This window comes from Lotus japonicus, chromosome 1 (assembly GCF_012489685.1).
Source record: "Lotus japonicus ecotype B-129 chromosome 1, LjGifu_v1.2".
Classification (NCBI taxonomy): Eukaryota; Viridiplantae; Streptophyta; class Magnoliopsida; order Fabales; family Fabaceae; genus Lotus; species Lotus japonicus.
The window spans coordinates 31,062,755-31,081,984 of record NC_080041.1 but is presented as its reverse complement, the minus strand read 5'-3'; the positions used below and the strand labels follow the sequence as shown (position 1 = coordinate 31,081,984).

The window sequence follows — 19,230 nt, the reverse complement described above, 5'->3', positions numbered from 1 at the left end:
TTTTCATCAAAATTGACATTCAATACTAACTTGGAAGTCAAGTTTAATTTTATTTTCAAAGCTTTACGGAAATGGAAGGAAGAAAAAACTTGAAGCTACTTCACTATGAATACCTTACGAGCATAACTTAAGAGCATTTTTTTTTAAGAACATAATGTGTGTCCTTTAACTGATGAAAGGAGTGCCTTATAACTTTTAACTTAAAAAATAACCACATTCCACTGACACCAAGGATACGATTATCTTCATATAGTTAATAAACTCCATTGTTGGGTAACAGCATACAAAAATTTCAAGATGCTTTTCTTTTGGTGAACTAATCAAAAGTTAACCAACATTTTCCTTAGTTAACTTGAGCCTGTTTAGCTTTTTAGCTACATGAAACTGCGGAAGAAAGAGCACTCTCCTCACGTAGGCATGATTGAAATTCATGAAGACAAGAGTTAGAATCTAAACAACAAAAATGATCTATAATTATAAACATCATTTTCTGTGGACACTCACTGACACATCTACAATTTTTGAGAGTTTCTAACCGTCACAAATTATAGATTTTTTTAAACTTTGCAATTTGTGACTGTTGAACCCCACAAATTACGTGTGTCGTCGTGGGTATCACTAGTTGATGGTGTCTACAAATCACTTCTGTTTAAACAGCATAAACCATTTTTTTTGTCTGCTAATTGAAGAACTTCGACAATGATGATGCTTATATTATCCAAAAAAAGGGTGTGCCAGCACTCCAGCAGCATCAATGCACCATTATTCATTAGCGTGCATGCATATGCCTAAAACTATCTTAAGAAATATTGAAGGTCAGGAAGCGTCTCTATATCTTTCTAACCTTCTTTTATTCTTTTGTTGCAATTAAATCCAAAAGTAGTATGGAACTTTTATGAATATTCTACATAATAATTGCCAGACCAGACCCCATAGTGACATTGCTAACTCAACACTTTGAACAAGTCTGACAACAAAGATATGTTAACAGATGCATAAAGAATTAAATAATATTGTCCAACTTGTAAAGGGTTCGAGTGAGTACTTTAATTATTCTTCAATTCTTATTCCACACACATGCACACTCATATTTAGAATTATCAAGTACCCCATTGTCGGCCATTTACACACCCTTTCCCACAAAAACAAGTTGGCATCCTCCTTACATTACTGAACATGTCTGCTACCAGAAGCTCTCAAAACCTGCTCTTAATTTCCAAAGCCAATGGAGATTGATCAAGCACTGTGCAATTTCCTCTTCAACAGTGTTATTGATCACCATGATGGTTTCTTGGAGGCACCAGTGCTTGCTTCTGGCTCTGCTAGCTTTTGTTGTTCTATCAGAAGGATCAAGATTGCCAAAGGAATATTACTGGGAACAGATGCTGCCTAAGAAGCTCCCTTCTCCTTCCTCTTCTCCCTCCAAAGGCACAAATTCTGTATCTATCTCGTCTACCACAACCACGAAAACGGATCATAGCCTTCCTACATCAGATGGAAAGGTCTAATGTTTATTCCAGAGTTCTAAATTGCGTTCCGCAACTGCAACTACGACAATGTAAAAGGCTTTGGAGTCCTGCAATGTCGTTGTAACCGTAACTGTGGCCGCATCAACCAGCATGTGGATATTTCCCCAAGACCCCAACATAGCCGCAACTGCGATCAGTGCAATTTATAGCCCTAGTTATTTCAGGCTCTAGTTCTCTACAGCATTCTGTCCCTAACTGAACATCAGCGCAGGTGTGAAGAATCCAAGTTTACAAAGCTGATTGGCAGATTCTTCGGATATTCTGAGTACAAAACAGAATCAGATAATTGAAAATTCAATAATCTTGGTCTAAAGACCGTCTCTTGTAAAGATAGTTGAGTAATGTCTAGTTGGACAGCGTAAGTTTATCAGTTAGTAACGTTAATTTAGCATATATTATGTTGGTTGGACTGGTATCTTGTAAACTTTCTTGATAAATGATCCGACGAGTACGATCAAATCACTCCAACGGAGTACTGATGAAGGGGGTGAACGACGAGCTCCAAAGGTCCGATGCTTCTTCGGGAGAACGCGGGCTTCTATGCTATAGAGTCCCGTCTGTGGGGGGTACTTGCGAAAAAACTCCAACACCTAATTCATAATGGTGGAGAGGGTAGGTAAGAGAAAGATGGAACAAAGAGTGTGTACCTATTGCATGTGATTCGCCTTTTATAAGGTTTGGTTTTAAGGGCACCGATGGTCGATGTGTCATGATGAGTACGACTGTCGTGGAGAGCCATTCGTTCTCCTGGGACGCCGTTCAATTGAACGGGTAGGGTATGCTTGAATACTGTAGCAAGGGCTTCAAGCGCCACACTTGTTCCTTGATTAGAGCACCGCTAACTTTGGATGAGACATGGGTAATGAGAGCCTGTCACACTTGCTCCTAGGGCTAAGTGTCGATCAATTTCAGATCCATTTAGCCCAAACTAACCGAAACCGAGAAGGGCTTATCTTGGCCCATTTCCACCCAAGTGCTTGTTCGGGTAGCTCAGTTTAGGCCAAAATGGTTATAACAGGCCATTCAATGAGTTGGTGCCAAATGGGCTCAAAAAGTGGGTTGCGGAGTTTTATTGGGTCTGCTCAAGTTTTTCAGCAGATGTTTTAGAAGATGTATTCAACATAAAGTCACTTGCTGAAAGGCCCAAATTATCAAATGATCTAATTTCTTCATGATTTTATCATATTAATTATTAAAATATTCCCATTAATTTCTAATTAGAAAATTCCAAAGCAGAAATTGTAGCGTCCAAATAAACATCAATAACGTATCATAAATCATTTCATATACCCTTGAAATACTATAAAAGTGTTAAATGCAATAGATGCTAAAAATGCAACAAATTGGAAATGCAGATAGTTTTTTTTATGCATCGGAAAATAGGAAATGCAGATAGTTAAACATTAAAATTTAAAAGGGTTATGTAATCTGTAAGCTATTTCCATTTATAACCACCATTGCTATTGCCATAGTTTTTTTTATTCAAATTTGTTACCTTGAAACTCAAGCAACATCAGGAAATGAAAAGCAGCCCACAGCTTTCACAAATCAACAATATCCTTGTTTTGTCTACACAAGATATATGAACATAAGCATAAAATCCTTGTTTGTTATACACAAGCTTCATCTAAGTATCTCTCAAGCTCTTTTTTTATAAATGGAACTTTTTTTTTTCCATCAATGCTTCTTAAAAGCATCTGCCCGTGTTAATATGTTGAAACTTCAGTAGGAGCAGATGCTACCCCATTCCTAACCCCCTCCAATGGGTCATGAGATGTCTGTTCAGTCTTATCATATTCCTCAAAGGTAAAAACATATCAATTATACATTCTAGATAGACTCTCAGCCACACCACACTAGTTGAAATTTCATTTAAAAAAATTGGGTCCTCAACATATATTTGTCAAAGAGACCATTCAACACGGCTGAACTTGCAACGAGGTCAAAGATAACTCCCAAATATAGGAGTTTATTCTTACCTACAATGCTACCCAAATATTTGTCATATTTTTGCTTCATCTCCACACCCATACTTCTCAACATAGAATTTGAGCTTAGACAAGACTCACTAAGCTTACAAATTACAATGGATTAAAGCCATTTGGTGAAAAGGAGAACGTAAACTCACATATAATGACGATTACAATATTTTTGTTTCATAGAATATTCTTAGAAATTCGATAAACACTCTTCCACTCTCCCATCCTCAATGGTAGGGGGACCATCACTCCCAAAATAGTCTACATAATTAACATCCAGCTTCCGATGGGCATTCAGTTGGCAGTGAAGCTTGGGTTTTTACAGGTGATTCTAGAGACGGATTGTCTTCAATAATACCAGTGTAATGAGGATGGTCATTATTATTTTGCTCACTTGTTCGTGATTGTCGTAGACTTGGTTCTTGTTTTGATTATATTCCTCTCTTTTGTTAGACGCACTGGTAATTCAATTGTAGACTTTTTAACCAGGAACACTTATACTGATTTTGAGTGGAGGAGGTTCCCTAAGAGACTTTTTCTTTTATGACAGCTGATGTATTGATTTATCGCGTCTTTCTTCTTGTTTTAAATGGAAGTTAACTTTAAAAAAATTGCCTTTCAAAAAAATAAACATATTAATTTAAATTGATACCATAAAATGAAACGGTGTAATCGATCCAATATACATATAATTTGAAACTGATGAGAATTTCAGTGTGAGTTGGAGTCCCACATTGGTTAAGTGTGAGTAAGAAGAAGACTTTATAAGAGATGTGACTCATAAACCTAATGCTTTAAGGTTTTGGGTTAAGATGTCGCGTCGATATCTCTTGGTGTCTTGCTCCTCAGCCCATGGGCTCCCCTATCTCCCCCAACAAGTAGTATCAGAGCCGATGGTTTGTGGGACTACGGTAACAACTTATTGACGGTGGATTCTGTTGATAACAGATGTGACCCATAAGATTTTGGGTTAAACTCCTCGGGCCATGAGTTCCCTGTTTCCCCCAACAAAAACTATACAAATTAATCTTCATGGCATGCAGTGTTTTTTTAGTTAAAACCATTATAAACTTTATTCAAAGAAACAAGGTATTTGTACGTATATTATCACACTACAACTTTCTAATTTTCCTCCTGTAACAAAAAAAAAAAATAACACTACAACTTTCTAACACCTTGTACGTATATTATCACACTACAACTTTCAAATTTTCCTCCTGTAACAAAAAAAAAAACACTTACAACTTTGTAACACCATGAAGAAACCAACCCCCAGGTGAAGTGAAAAACATGACTTCCCTCATTTATCACCAGCAAAGGTGATAAGAAATGTTCGAAGTTAACAACAACTAGATGTCTCAAAAATGTCTAATGAAGTATTGAAATTTCTTAGCTTTTGGATAATCAAAAGCAGAAGCAGTCAACTTTGTTGGCTAGAAATTAAATGAACCTTGTAGTTGTACTTATGGTCAATGAAGACAACAATTACTGTGATATTATCATGGAAAAAACGCCTCATCCCCCTTTCCCTTTCGTAGCTGCTTCATTCGAAGCCCCCTTAAGAAGTCTTCTTGCAATACCAGTTTGCGGGTTGTTATGAACAATCCTAGAGGCTTCTTGAATTTATCATTAGGTTGTAAAACTCTTGAAAAACATATTGGTTTAATAATTTGAATTTGTCCCCGCATGATAGCTCAAGTGGTATCATCTCGCGCGTTAGGAGGGCTCATTGTTGGGATTGCTATGCCTTGGCGGTCCACATTCCTTGGGAGAAAAACAATGCAACGGACTTCCTAGCACGTAGGGAGGGCTCTTTGCCTTCTTTCTTTCTAGTTTCTTGTAAGGCTTAATTGCACTTTTGCTCCCTGATCTATCACGGTTGTGCGATTTCACTCCCTAATGTTTAAAACGAGCGATATGATTTTGCTCCCTAAAGTTCTAATTTGTGAAAATTGGATCCTTCCGTTAAATTGACATCCAATTGTAAACGAAAATTGCTGACATAGGCAGCTGCAAGCAGCGGCCGTCATGTTTCTTTCTCTCTCTTGCCGTCTGGGAGAATTGGTTTGTGAGAGAGGTATTTTTTCTTTGTGAGTTGGTGTTTTAGAAGTGTGTGATTTCAGAAATCTGGGTTGTTGAGGATTACTGTATTTCTGGGTTAAGAAGAAGAAGAGGGAAGGGTGAATAAAAACTAATGATTAAGTGGAAAAATATTAATAAAATATTAATGAACATGCCACATCAGCAAATTCCGTTAAGAATTGGATGTCAATCTAACGGAAAGACCCAATTTTCACAAATTAGAACTTTAGGGAGCAAAATCGCTCGTTTTAAACACAAGGGAGTGAAATCGCACAACCGTGATAGATCAGGGAGCAAAAGTGCAATTAAGCCTTCTTGTAAAAAAATGGTCGTTTTCTGCACTTGAATGTTAACGTAGAAAATTCAAAGCTACGGATGGTATTTTCTTCAAGATCAATTCTCCATCACTACTTGCTTCTTTAAAGACCGAGTATTAGTCTTAGTCTTCTTGCTAAGTCAACTGAACTTACTCCCATCTAAACTGGAAAAAAATAAAATAAAATTGAAGTTCATAAATAAGTGAACCCCTCTGGCTACCAGAGCATATGCAGCTAGTTAATTTCCAGATCCAACTTCCAAACCCTCTGTAATCTAGTTTGTGTGACCAAAGCCAATGGAGGTGAAGGTGAAGCAGTTGCAATTGCACCTCATGTTAATGGCTGAACTAGCATTAGCCCTGGTAGTAGCAGTTGCAGCTGGTGAAGCCACTTCTTCAGTAGCAGCAGCAACCAAAGTACAGTCCCTGCCTGGCTGCAACTCCACTTGTGGAGATGTCACAAATATTCCTTATCCTTTTGGCATAGGCAACTCATCATCAAAACCAGATCAACCTTGTTACTTGGAGCACAAATTCAGACTCCATTGCAATGATTCTAAACTATATTTTGGGAACGTACCAGTTCTAGCCATCGCCATCGAGGGTCAAATGGATGTAATGCTTGACATCTCATCGAAATGCTATAGAAAAAATGGAAGCAATTATTGGAGCAACCCTTGGCTCTACACAGCAAGTTTCAGCATTTCAAGCACGGAAAACAAGTTCCTAACCGTGGGCTGCGACAGTTATGGCTATCTCAACAGTGTTTACGAGGAGCACACATATACAACTGGGTGCTTGACAAGATGCTATGGCAATAGAATAATGTCAATAACCAAAAACGGAACTTGTTCAGGCTTAGGGTGTTGCCAGGTCAACATTCCTCCGAGAATGAGGAATATCACTGTAGAAGCATCTGGCTTTCCCAATTCAACGGAATCGTTGGGAACCTGCACCTATTCATTTGTTGTTAAGCAAGGCTCGTATAATTTTTCTACCACTGATTTACAAGGTTTTCCTCACACAGAATTCCCCTTGGTTCTTGATTGGACTGTAGGAAACAAGGGCTGCAATGCTTCAAAGAGTGGTACCGACTACGCGTGCAAGAACAATAGTCTTTGCGTTGATGAGGACATAGATTATGGTTACCGTTGCACATGTATGTCAGGTTATGAAGGAAACCCATACCATCCTGATGGCTGCATAGGTAATTTTTGTGTAAAATGTTGATACTAAAATTAGAACTTATGCCTCATTCAACCTACGCAATTGAAAATGCATCGTTGGACACAAAGATTCATTTACTTCAATGATATCTTTTTTTGAGTCGCAGATATTGATGAGTGTAAGAGGCCGGGTCATACGTGCATAGATGAAAATCACTGTCGGAACATCAATGGGTCTTACCAATGCTTTTGTCCTAAGGGGCAATCAGGAGATGGAACTGAGAAAAGAGGGTGCCACAAACAGGAAGTACTTACCAAAGTTATAATTGGTAAGAAGCTAAGGACATCCATTTAATATTATTTCAGTCTCTTGTGTCTTTCATTTCAAATTCTCGTAGTTATGTTCATTAAGCAAGGATGTTGTTTAGAGAATAACTCATTGATTGGGTCAAAATATTTGGAATGCAGGAGCAGGTGCAGGGCTTATTATTCTATTAGTGGGGATTGCCTCCATGTACTTACTATACCAGAAAAGGAAACTAATGAAGCTAAAAGAGAAATTCTTCCGTGAGAATGGGGGTTTCATTTTGCAACAAAAACTCCATGCAAGAGAAGATTCCTCCCAAACAGCTAAAATTTTCACAGAAGATGAACTCAAGAAGGCCACCAACAACTATGACGAGAGCTTAATCATTGGTAGAGGAGGTTATGGCATAGTTTTCAAGGGAATTCTACCAGATAAACGGATCGTTGCAATCAAGAAATCCAAAATAGTAGATAAGAGTCAAATCGACCAATTCATTAATGAGGTGGTTGTTCTGTCCCAAATCATTCACAGAAATGTGGTCAAACTCTTGGGATGTTGTTTGGAGACTGAAGTTCCTTTACTAGTTTACGAGTATGTCAGCAATGGTACCCTTCATGATTTTATTCACAATGGAGGCAAGGAAGAAAATGTAACATGGAAAACTCGTTTAAGGATAGCAGCAGAGGCAGCTGGAGCTCTGTCATATCTACACTCGGATGCCTTTGTACCCATTATCCACAGAGATGTAAAGGGTGCCAACATTCTCTTGGATGACACTTACAGAGCCAAAGTGTCAGATTTTGGAGCTTCAAAATTGGTTCCACTTGACCAAGCTGATATAGCCACAATGGTGCAGGGAACTCTTGGATACTTAGACCCAGAGTATATGCAATCACAACAATTGACAGAGAAAAGTGACGTTTATAGCTTTGGGGTAGTGCTTGTAGAGCTGCTAACAGGGGAGAAACCTATTTCTTTTGACAGGCCAGAAGAGAAAAGAAGCCTAGCTATGCATTTTCTATCTTGCTTGAAAGAGGACCGCATGTTTGATGTTGTTCAAGCTGGAATCATGAATGAGGAAAATAAGCAAGAGATAAAGGAGGTTGCTGTTCTTGCAGCAAAGTGTTTGAGACTTAGAGGCGAGGAAAGACCAAGCATGAAGGAAGTGGCTATAGAGTTGGAGGGATTAAGGCTAATGGAGAAGCACCCCTGGACAAGTAGAGAACAAGATTTGGAGGAGACTCGATACTTGCTTCACGAGGAAGCTTCAAACATTTATTATGAATGCGGTGATAACAGCAGCCTTCAGAATACCGGGTATGATACCAGTAGGGATCATGTGCCGCTGGTTGCCTTGCATGGTGGAAGATGATTATGCCATGGCATTGCCTTTGATATCAAGGTTCTGTGACGACATATTGTAATCTGTATAAGCAATCCTTTGTTTTCCATTGAATATGTGTGTGAAACATCCTATCTTGTATTTGTTAAGTACATAATAATACCTCTATGTGAAACATCCTATCTTTGTACTTAACCTACTTGTATGGGATATAATTGTTGGACCCTTGGCCAAACAATTATAACAATTAGTCATGGATTACCTCTTCACAATCCTTGTGTTCTGACTTCTAAGCAGATTTTGTATCAGCCATCAAGCAAATGTTGGCTTCTTCAGAATCATCTCCTTCAGCCACAAAAGATTCTGCATACAGTTCTTTCCCACACTACAAAAAAAACTTTTATTGGTATTCATTTCGTCAAATTATGACAATTTATAAATGCCACAAATATCATTACCAGCATTTTCCTAGAATGCCATTATCATGGGTGCCACAGCTGGATTTGTTGTGGTTTTTGCTTAAATGTTGGTTTTCGATGCAGAAATCGCACATCAATTACTGCCAGTCTGTACACCAACAGAATTGCCCCAAAGCGACCGCCAGAAGGCCACAAATTATAAATAAGGTTGGCAGAATTTTACTTGCAATTTATAACAACCACAAACGGTAAATTTTAAACTGACCAATACATCCATTGAGCATAGAATCAAATGCTATTTTGATTTTCGTGTAAAGAAAACCATCAGTCGAGTTCATTGAAATATATGAAAACGACTCTATGATATGATTTCATAGTGAGTAGTAATACTGCGTTTATGTGAAATTTGCTTTAAAGGGTTGGCCGAAACTCCCCTCTAGCTTCAGAAACTACACTGACTCAAACCTAACTCTCACCAGCCAACCTCTTGCTTTCCACATCTATACAAATATACAATTACTTATATAGGAGTGAATACAAGGAAAATTTTAAAGCATCTTCTGCACCATTAATTCATATTGCTTACCAAAAAAAAAAAAGGTTAACCCATTGACCAGCTGTTGAGAAAACGACCGTGATGAAGCACAGCTTGTCCAGGGACATGGGCATAGTCAAATATATCCTTTAATAAAATAATAGACTCCATAAAAAAAGTGAAAATAACAATGAGAAATTGCAAGAAGCAGATCCATAAATCTCCTTACTCCTTAGCACTAGTACAAAAACTACAGTAAAAACTTTAAGCAAAACAATGTGAACTCAAAATAATAGCAGCACACCAGAGAGATTCTCTAGGAAAGCAAACATATGCTGCTATTGCTTATAGATACCCTTATTTTTGGTCCTATTTGGACAAATATACACCACACATCAATAGTATAGCATAAAGTTGCATGCTTTTCTCACAGTAATTGAAAGAGTCCTTCAAATTATAGCTAATAAACTAAATAAAGCATCACAACAGAGACCATACAATCATACAGACACCACGCAGGATACAATCAAGAGGAAGATTGTGATCAGCTTTCAAAGAGATGATGAAATGAGAACCATGAGTGTCACGATTAGCTATTACCATTGGATATAACAAAATTAATGTTTTTTACTTAGTAATCACATACAGCACAATTACAAGTATATAACAAAATGCACCAAAACCATTGAATTGAATAATGGTGGCATGTTAGAGTAAGAAAATCACTAACAACAGAAATTTTCATTCTCCTGTCCATTTTCATCACCAAAAGTTGATCCCACTTTTGAAATCACTAACAACAGATAGTTTGAACGATAATTAAGGGATACTGACTAACCCGCCCAAGTAGAACCCTTGACGACGGGGGTGTTGGCAACCTGAAGCGCTAAGAAGAAAATCTCATTCAACTTGATTGATGGCATCACCGGAAACGAAGCCACTGCTGCCGAAAATGGAAGAGTGTGTGTTGTGAACAGCACTGGAAAGGGTAGAAATGGGAACACAACACTTGAATAGCAGCCAACAATACAGAAAATCAGAATTGAAAGAGAAGCACTTCCCCTAAATTAAGGACTTTTTTTTTTTTAAATATTGTAAGAAAATTATTTATGTACCAAAATATTGTTATTTAAAAAATATTTACCAAACTAAAGTTGTTTTTGTCCATTTAGGATGTCTAGCTTCACCTTTAGGGAATAATACTCCATATGTGGAACGACTCTTTGTGAAAGAGGCGCTTGCCGCTAAGAGTCTAAGAGTTTTTGTTAGTAAACAATTTCATCTTCATTATGTTGACCGGTTGTTTGGGTAGTTGAGGGTTGTGAGAAAGGCTCCTCACGTGAGAAGCTCTCTTGTCTCATCAGTCTACTTACATGATGCATCATTATTGAAAGAAAGGCTCTCATCTTATCAGTCTTCTCGCACAAGGTGCCATTATTATTGCTATTATTATGAGAAAGGCTCCTAGAATTTTTTAGGCTTAATTACAACTTTGGTCCCCGACGTTTACTAAAGCCACGATTTTGGTCCCCCACCTAATTTAATTACATGGATGGTCCCCGACGTTGTAGGTCTTGTGCAACGTTAGTCCTACCGTTTATTTCTTAATGGAGGAGGCTGACGTGGACGTCTAGTTGGAGAGAAAAAGAAGATATGAGGAGAGAGGGAAGCACGTGAGTATCACGTGACCCTTATCTGAACCCATTATACTCAAACCCCTGACCTCACTGGAACGAAGAAGGTAACGCGATTTAGATCCCTAGGGTTTCAGATTTGGGTATAATGGGTTCATATAAGGTTCACGTGAGTTCACGTGATACTCACGTGCTTCCCTCTCTCCTCAGATCTCCTTTTTCTCTCCAACTAGACGTCCACGTAAGCCTCCTCCATTAAGAAATAAACGGTAGGACTAACGTTGCACACGGCCTACAACGTTGGGGACCATCCATGTAATTAAATTAGGTGGGAGACCAAAATCGTGGCATTGGTAAACGTCGGGACCAAAGTTGTAATTAAGCCTTGAAAGAAAGACTCTCATCTTATCAGTCTTCTCGCACAAGGTGCCATTATTATTGCTATTATTATGAGAAAGGCTCCTAGAATTTTTTATTACAAGAAAGACTCCTCATGTGAGGAGTTCTCTTGTCTCATGAGCCTTCTAATTTGAGACGTATCTCTTGCTGCTTGCAAGTAAGACTCCTCGTCTGAGGAACCTGTCTTTTGCAGATCATGGTTGCCAACTTTGAGGAGCAAGGCGCACAATATTAGGTGAACTACACCCGATTTCTCAACCACAAAAGTTCACCCTTCTCTCATCTTCTCCTATGAAATTCTCCCCATTTGTGGGCGAGCTGAAGAATTTTTAGAAAGTTCCAAAGAAAATTGTACAAAACTTGAAGAGAAATTCGATGAGCAGGTTGTATCTCACTTGCAATAAATGAATTCATTCTATTCGAACTTAGCACAGTTTTCTCTCCATTTTCTCATAATTTGTACTTATCCTTTCAAAACGAAATACATAACTGCATGTACTTTGGAGTCATATACATCTAAAGGGGTTCTAGTTGTTTTCAGGTATTAAATTTGATTCTAGGCTACCAGTTTACAATTTACGGTTTATGGTGGTTATAAATTGACAGTAAAATTAAAGCAACCTCGTTTATAAATTGTGGCGGTGTGCTGGGCATAAATTGAAGGAATTTATTCTGTGATTATTATTGATACTACTAGACAATATATTTATACAATTGAGAGTTGACTGAACAATATATTCTAAACAAATATAAACCTGATTGCATGTCTAATTACATAGGTAAATTAATAAAGAATATCATAACCTAATATTCTATTATATTCTAACACACCCCCTCGGTTGAAGCGGGAGGTTCACTAATGTTGGGGCTAAAGCGAAAATCATCAAAAAGGACTAGAGATAAGCCTGTCGTGAAAATAAAATACCCTTCAAACTCGAGAGTGGCCGGATGAAACACTGGTTGACCAGAAGAGGAGGAACCACCATTGGTGGACGGGACTACCATGGGCGTCGGAGAGCTGGAACCGGAGCTAGATTCCACCATAGGAAAAATGAGGAAAAAAAAATAAGGAAATTTGTTTTTGTTTTTGTTGGGTTAGCCGGTGTTGGGCTGGGGCAGTTGGACCGGATCGGGTTGACCGTGTCTAGCCTTCTAGGAAATGGGTCACAGATGGGGGATCCGTTTGGCCGTATTACAGATCTGTTTCGCTGAAAACAGGCACAACACAGATCTGCTGCAGAGGAGGGTTGTTGGGCGTGGGGAGAGGTGGTGACGCGAAGAGGCGGCGCGGCCAAGGAAGAGAACCAGTGGTGCGAGAAAGCAGTAGAGTAAGCGCATGCCAGCTCAAGAGTAAAGTCACCCAAGCAAGGGCTTTAGGCCTCCCAAGAAAATCACTAAGGAAAAAATGCCTCAATTTTTTTTTATTAAGTAAAAAATGCCCCAAAAAACAAAGCATTAATATTAAGTCAAAAAGGCCCCAAAAAAAGGCCTCACTTTAAAGTTGGTTTTAGGTCCCATTTAGTGTTGGGCCTACCCTGAATGAGCGCGACTGGGTCTCTCAAGAGAGGAGGCACGCGACCTGGCCCGGGGAAGAACGGGTCCGAAACGCTCAAGGCAGAGGACGCGCGACGGAGGGTGTAGAGGTTGGATATGGCGGCGGCGGGCTGTGCTAAGCAAGGAAGTGTTACCGGCGGCGGGCAGAAGCCAGACAGAGAAGGGCGGAAGAAAGAAAGGAAAAATAAGGAAAAAGAAGAAGAGAAGGTGCGGCGGCTCAATCACGGCGAGGATAACACATGAGAGGGAAGGTGCGACGACGGCGGTGGCGGCTCAATCACGGCGAGGATCGTAAGTTAGAGGAGCGGCGGCCGCGGCACTCTAAGAGTAGAGGGCGGCGATTGCTGAAAAAAAAAACTAAAAAAAAAAGGTTAGGTTAGAGAATCGGAACTAGCTTCTGATACCATGAAGGAATTGTATTCTGTGATTATTATTGATACTAGACAACATATTTATACAATTGAGAGTTGATTGAACAATATAAACCTGATTACATGTCTAATTACATAGGTAAATAAATAAATCATATTCTATTATATTCTAACATAAACTTCTAGTAAAATTCGAGCTTTGAGGTAGTTTTGTTGGTGTACAAACCGACAATAATTGGTGCGCGATGATGGCCTTCTAGCATCCAAAACCAACATTTAAGCAAAAACCACAACAAATCCAGTTGTGGCACATGTGATGATGACTTTCTAGGCAAATGCTGGAAATGATATTTGTGGCATTTATAAACTGTCATAATTTGACGAATTGAATATCACTAAAAGTTCTTGGTAGTGTGGGGAAGAACTGTATGGAGAATCTTCTGAGGCTGAAGGAGATGATTCTGAAGAAGCCAACATTTTCTTAATGCTGATACAGCTGAGAAGTCAGAACACGAGGATTGTGAAGAGGAAATCCCTCACTATTTGTTATAATTGTTTGGCCAAGGGTCCAACAATTATATCCATACAAGTAGATTAATTTAACAAAAAATTGAGTACAAAGGTAGGATATTTCACATAGAGGTATTACAATATGTTTATAAAAGATTGTTTATTAAGTACTTAGCAAAAATGCTTGTAAAAAAAGGCTTAATTCCATTTTTCGTCTCTGATGTATCACGATTGTGCGATTTTGGTTCCACTATTTTAAAATGAGCAATTTGCATCCCTCTTGTTTGTGTCGTCAACAGTTTTAGTCATTTCGTTAAATTTCCGGCCAAATTAAGTGAGGTGAATCTCATTAAATAATGTGGCACTCAAACACACTATCCACATAGGTGCCATGTCAGTAAATATTGTTAGAAAGAAATTATTATTATTATTATTATTTACAATAAGAAAAATTAAAACAAAATTCTAACTCCAGAAACATCTTTGTCCCCATAGGATAACTAATGTGGTAGGAGCTGTGGGACATATGGGTTGGGTAGAGGAAGGTCTAGGGATTGATTCCTGACGGGTGTAATTTATCTTTCCTATGTACAAAAAAAAAACTCCAGAAACATCTTCAACCTTGAACACTCACCTCTCCCCTCCACCATTTTCCACCAACCTCAACCTCCATGACAGCCCTAACCACACACATGCTTCTCCCCGTCTCTTTCTCATTCTCAAAATTCTTTCTCCCTCTGTTTTGGTTTTGTAGGGAATGGGGCTTTGGGAGGGACGATTTGAGTTTGGGAGACGCAATTTAAGGGGTGGTGCGATGATGAGAGAGAAGATGAACTAGTGGAGATTAGTAGTGTGGGAGTGGTGGTGGTGATGTGGGTTGAAGATAAAATTGGTAGTGTGGGAGTGGCGGTGGTGTTGTGGGTTGAAGATGGTGGTGGCATGGGAGTGGGGTTGCGCAGGAGGTTGAAGATGTTACTTTGATGTGAAGATGCCAAGATGGTGGTGAAGACTGGAGGATTTTTTTTTTTGACAGAGAAGACTGGAGGTTGATGATTTTTTTTATAGGAAAATGTTAGTTGTTAAAAATGTTAGTAAATTAATCCCTCCTCTAGATCTAAACCCGGGACCCTTCATCCTTCATCTTACCCAACCCTTATGTCCATAGCTCTTACCACTTGAGCTATCATTCGGAGACCTGGAGGTTGAGATCATATGAATTGGGGTTGGAATGTGTTGTTTTTTATTTGGGGATTTAGGGATTTTTTTTGAACATGGGGATTATTAATGTATTATTTGTAAAATAGATATCAATCAATAAATATTAGAAAAGAAGAACTTATATCAGACTCATTTAGTGACGTGGCAGCACCAGATTTATTCTCATAAAAATAATTCCACGTGTCAATTGGTTAGATAGCTTTCAATTTGTTAGATAGTTTTTTTCTGTTTAAATATAAGAAACTTTTTCATACAATTTTTAAATTTTAAAAGATTTGCTCTAATTATCTAAGATTTACCTAGATTAAATAAAAATCAAATAAATTCAATAAAAATACCATAAAAATTAATTAATAAAAACTATCAAAATCTACCAAATCACAATAAAAACTCATAAAATTCTGAATGAAATAAAAATCCAAAAATTCAATAAAAGTACCATAAAATTTAATTAATACACTAAAAATAAACTTTTATTTCCATAACAAATCTTGAAACCGATTTTTTAAAGGTAATTTTAAATCTGAAAAACTTTTTCATAAAATACTAAAATTTTAAAAGATTTTCCCTAGTTATCTAAGATTTACCTATATTAAATAAAAAACTAAAAATTCAACAAAAATACCATAAAATCTAATTAATAAAAACTACGAAATCACAATAAAAGTTCATATGATATTAATCAATTTCAAAAGAGGATAGGGTTTGATGGCGACTTTCTTTGAGGGCTCATCGGAGCTGCCACCTCTGGCCAAGGTTTCTTTTCGGGACAAGCTATTGGGGGGGGGGGAGGGGGAAGTCGTTGGCACCTCCAAAGGAGAAGGAAAAAGTGAACTGGTTCGAACATGGAAAGATGGCGGTTGATTATGCTAATGGAAATTCCCTCCTTCCGTGTGTATCTTTGGACAAGGCTGCACTCTCTGAACTTTGTACCCCTTGGGCGGAGGCGCTGGTTGTTTGTTTGCTGGGAAAGCGCTTAGGATACAGGACCATGAAGACATGTTTAATGTCTTTGTGGAGGTTGGCGAATGAGTTTTCTAACACCCCACTTTTCGTTATTATGTTATTTATTATTTTAGTTTAATTATTATTATGCTATATGGTAATTTGATAATTTATGTGATTTAATTAGAGGATTATGTGATTATGTGATTTAATTAGATGATAAGGTCATTAAGTGATTTTATTAGATAATTAAGTTATTATGTGATATAGATAAATAAGGGTTTTAGGTTTTAAGTGAGTAGTTGGGAGTGAGGCCCATTGTAAGATTATTTAAGGGTTATGAGAGAATTAAAAAGAGATAAATCAGAAAATTAGGATTAGGGAAGCAGCAGAACAGAGAAACACGTGAAAGGTGAAGGAGAGGAGAAACGGTGGAGAAAACCTAGAATTTGATCTTCAAGAAGAAAATGGTCTAGGAGGCTTTGTACCGGTGTCATAGAAGGTAAGGGTTTGAATTTACCTTGTATAATTGTAGAATAACAGAGGTTGAGTTTAACATGAAGGAATGTAACACCCCGATTTCGGTGGCGTCACTTTAGTAACTCAAGAATAAAATAAAGCGGAAAAGCAGGTATTTTTTTTCGTTTTCTTTAAATAAAAAGACTTGTCGAAATAAAGACTCAACCCAATCGCGATTAACAGCGATTAATATACAATACAAGCACAGCCCTCGCTGCACTAAAAACATCGTCACGAGTGTCCTCAAGTGACGGAAAGTAACATCAAGTAACTAAAGGTATTGCCCAACGGCAAACAAGTGCGACTCATAAATGGAGTCATAATTTTATAAATACAGTCCTCCGAAAAGTAAGTCAGCCCAAAACGGCTTCCAAAAAGACTTCTTACGTCCGACTACTCCATGCGATTCCCATCTACGGAGAACTACACCGAAAAGCAATCTGTCGGAAACTACCCTGTCCCAAAAGTACAAATGAAAATCAGAGCTATGACATTAACACCCAACCTTAGTAGGCTCTAAAACACCCATACTCTATACTTCCATCATCGACCCTCATTTGGTCATGCATTCAGTCCGAGTCCTCGTCGGAAGCTTCAGTAATAGTCGTTACGCTCCTGGTCCTCCTCGAGTGACGAATCATGATGAATCGGCTGACGGACGCCTGGCAGCAGGCCGACCGCCCAAACACAAACATACAAACAAAGCCAAGGCGCTAGGGTCAACTCACGGAATAAAATAGATAATACAAACAACATGTGAAGAATAAGGGGGTATATATATATATATATGTTGTATATATACATGTAATTTATGTATTGCCTACCCTAAGGTATATACATAACATGTTATCAAGGCTCTAATAAATAATTCGATATCTGCTATCTCAACAGTTCAATAAACAATGGCTCAATAAATCAGTAGGGGTGCATGTATGCATGCAATGTCAACTCAGAAGATTATCCCAACAAATAGGCATGTCGAGTCGATCCAACCCATCGGGTTGAACATACAGACTCGCACACGGAACTCCCACAATTAGGCATGTCAAGTCGATCCAACCCATCGGGTTGAACATACGGACTCGCACATGCAACGAATGACAACGCCAAGTCGGTTCACTCAAAAGAGTCGAACATACGGACGTTGCGCGTGTCCAATGACTATCGCCGAATCGATCCAATCCATCGGATTGAACATACGGATCCGCGCGAGTCGAAAGGTTATCGCTGAATCGATCCAATCCCTCGGATTGAACATACGGATTCACGCGAGGTAAAATGGCAATCGCTGAATCGATCCAATCCCTCGGATTGAACATACGGACTCACGCGTGCCTGAGTGACTACCGCCGAATCGATCCAATCCATCGGATTGAATATACGGATCCGCGCGTGTCAACAATTATTGCTGAATCGGCCCAACCCGTCGGGTTTGGACATACGGATTCGCGCCGCAAAATCGAAGTTACACTCTTGGTGTTCTTCGTGAAGGCCCAGTCTTCCGACCGTCCCAAACCCCAAACGTATGCATAATGCCATGTGGTTAACCAAACATCGAATCATCCTCACACGTACGAGTTTTACCACAAATCTCAATTTAAAAGGACCCGAAGATCAAAGTCATCTTGCGACTAGGCTGTGAAAAGCCGGAGTACATATTGCACTCAGTGACATTTCCATGGTCACTATGGTTCATCCCCGTGACAACCATCAAATCATCTCAAGTTCAAGGCTTTTCGACTATTTCCCGTTTTTCACAATCATTTTCAACTCTTAAATTTTCCCAAAGGTCTCGTTAATTAATCAAAACATTTCAAGTTGAGTTAATTAAATTATGAGGTTCATTATCGAAATCCAAGTTCCATAATTTCTTCAAGTTCCAAATTCCAACTATTCAAAGTTTCCCAAACCTCCCAAATAAAATCCCCGGGAAAAGTCTAAGTATTCCAAAGAGGGCTAGATCTCAGACCTCAGGTCAGGACCTGCCTAGGGTTTCCTCTCAACCCGAAAGATCAACAACATCAACTCAAATGTCCTACACTCCGCAATCGCGTCAACACGCACAATTCGATATCAATTCAACGACATTCAGCTCTAAAGAGCGATGCAATAATAATATAGTGCGGGAATCATAAGACAGAAACCAGTAAACGGCCGAAGCCTCTCAGAAAACGGAGACACATGTCTCATATAAGTTCACTCGGCCGAAGCCTCCATAAAAAATTTTCCAATTCAAAGCAATAAACAATATCCAAGCAATATTCAATATCAAGCAATATTCAATATCAAGCAATATTCAAGTCGAATTTATCGACGCCTATAAATCAATAGCTAGTAAGTAAGTTGCCCTAACCTCGAGTTGTTCTAGTCTCGCGGTGTAGGTCTCCCTCACAAGCTTGTTCAGT

The 19,230-nt window shown here is 38.6% G+C and overlaps 1 protein-coding gene and 1 long non-coding RNA gene across 2 annotated transcripts; one reads left to right on the top strand and one right to left on the bottom strand.

Annotated features, from left to right (window-relative positions):
• The first annotated feature begins 6,049 nt into the window (after positions 1–6,049).
• LOC130734387 (putative wall-associated receptor kinase-like 16) lies at positions 6,050–8,772 on the top strand. Its single transcript, XM_057586758.1, has 3 exons — positions 6,050–7,113; positions 7,240–7,401; positions 7,541–8,772. Exons 1-3 carry the CDS (start codon positions 6,204–6,206, stop codon positions 8,749–8,751), a joined length of 2,283 nt encoding a protein of 760 aa, XP_057442741.1. The 5' UTR covers positions 6,050–6,203; the 3' UTR covers positions 8,752–8,772.
• Positions 8,773–8,805: 33 nt separating this feature from the next.
• LOC130734388 (uncharacterized) lies at positions 8,806–10,896 on the bottom strand. Its single transcript, XR_009017926.1, has 3 exons — positions 10,514–10,896; positions 9,180–9,288; positions 8,806–9,106 (listed from the first exon to the last, which is right to left on the bottom strand). It is a non-coding gene; the product is annotated as an uncharacterized LOC130734388 (long non-coding RNA).
• Between the last annotated feature and the right edge of the window lie 8,334 nt (positions 10,897–19,230).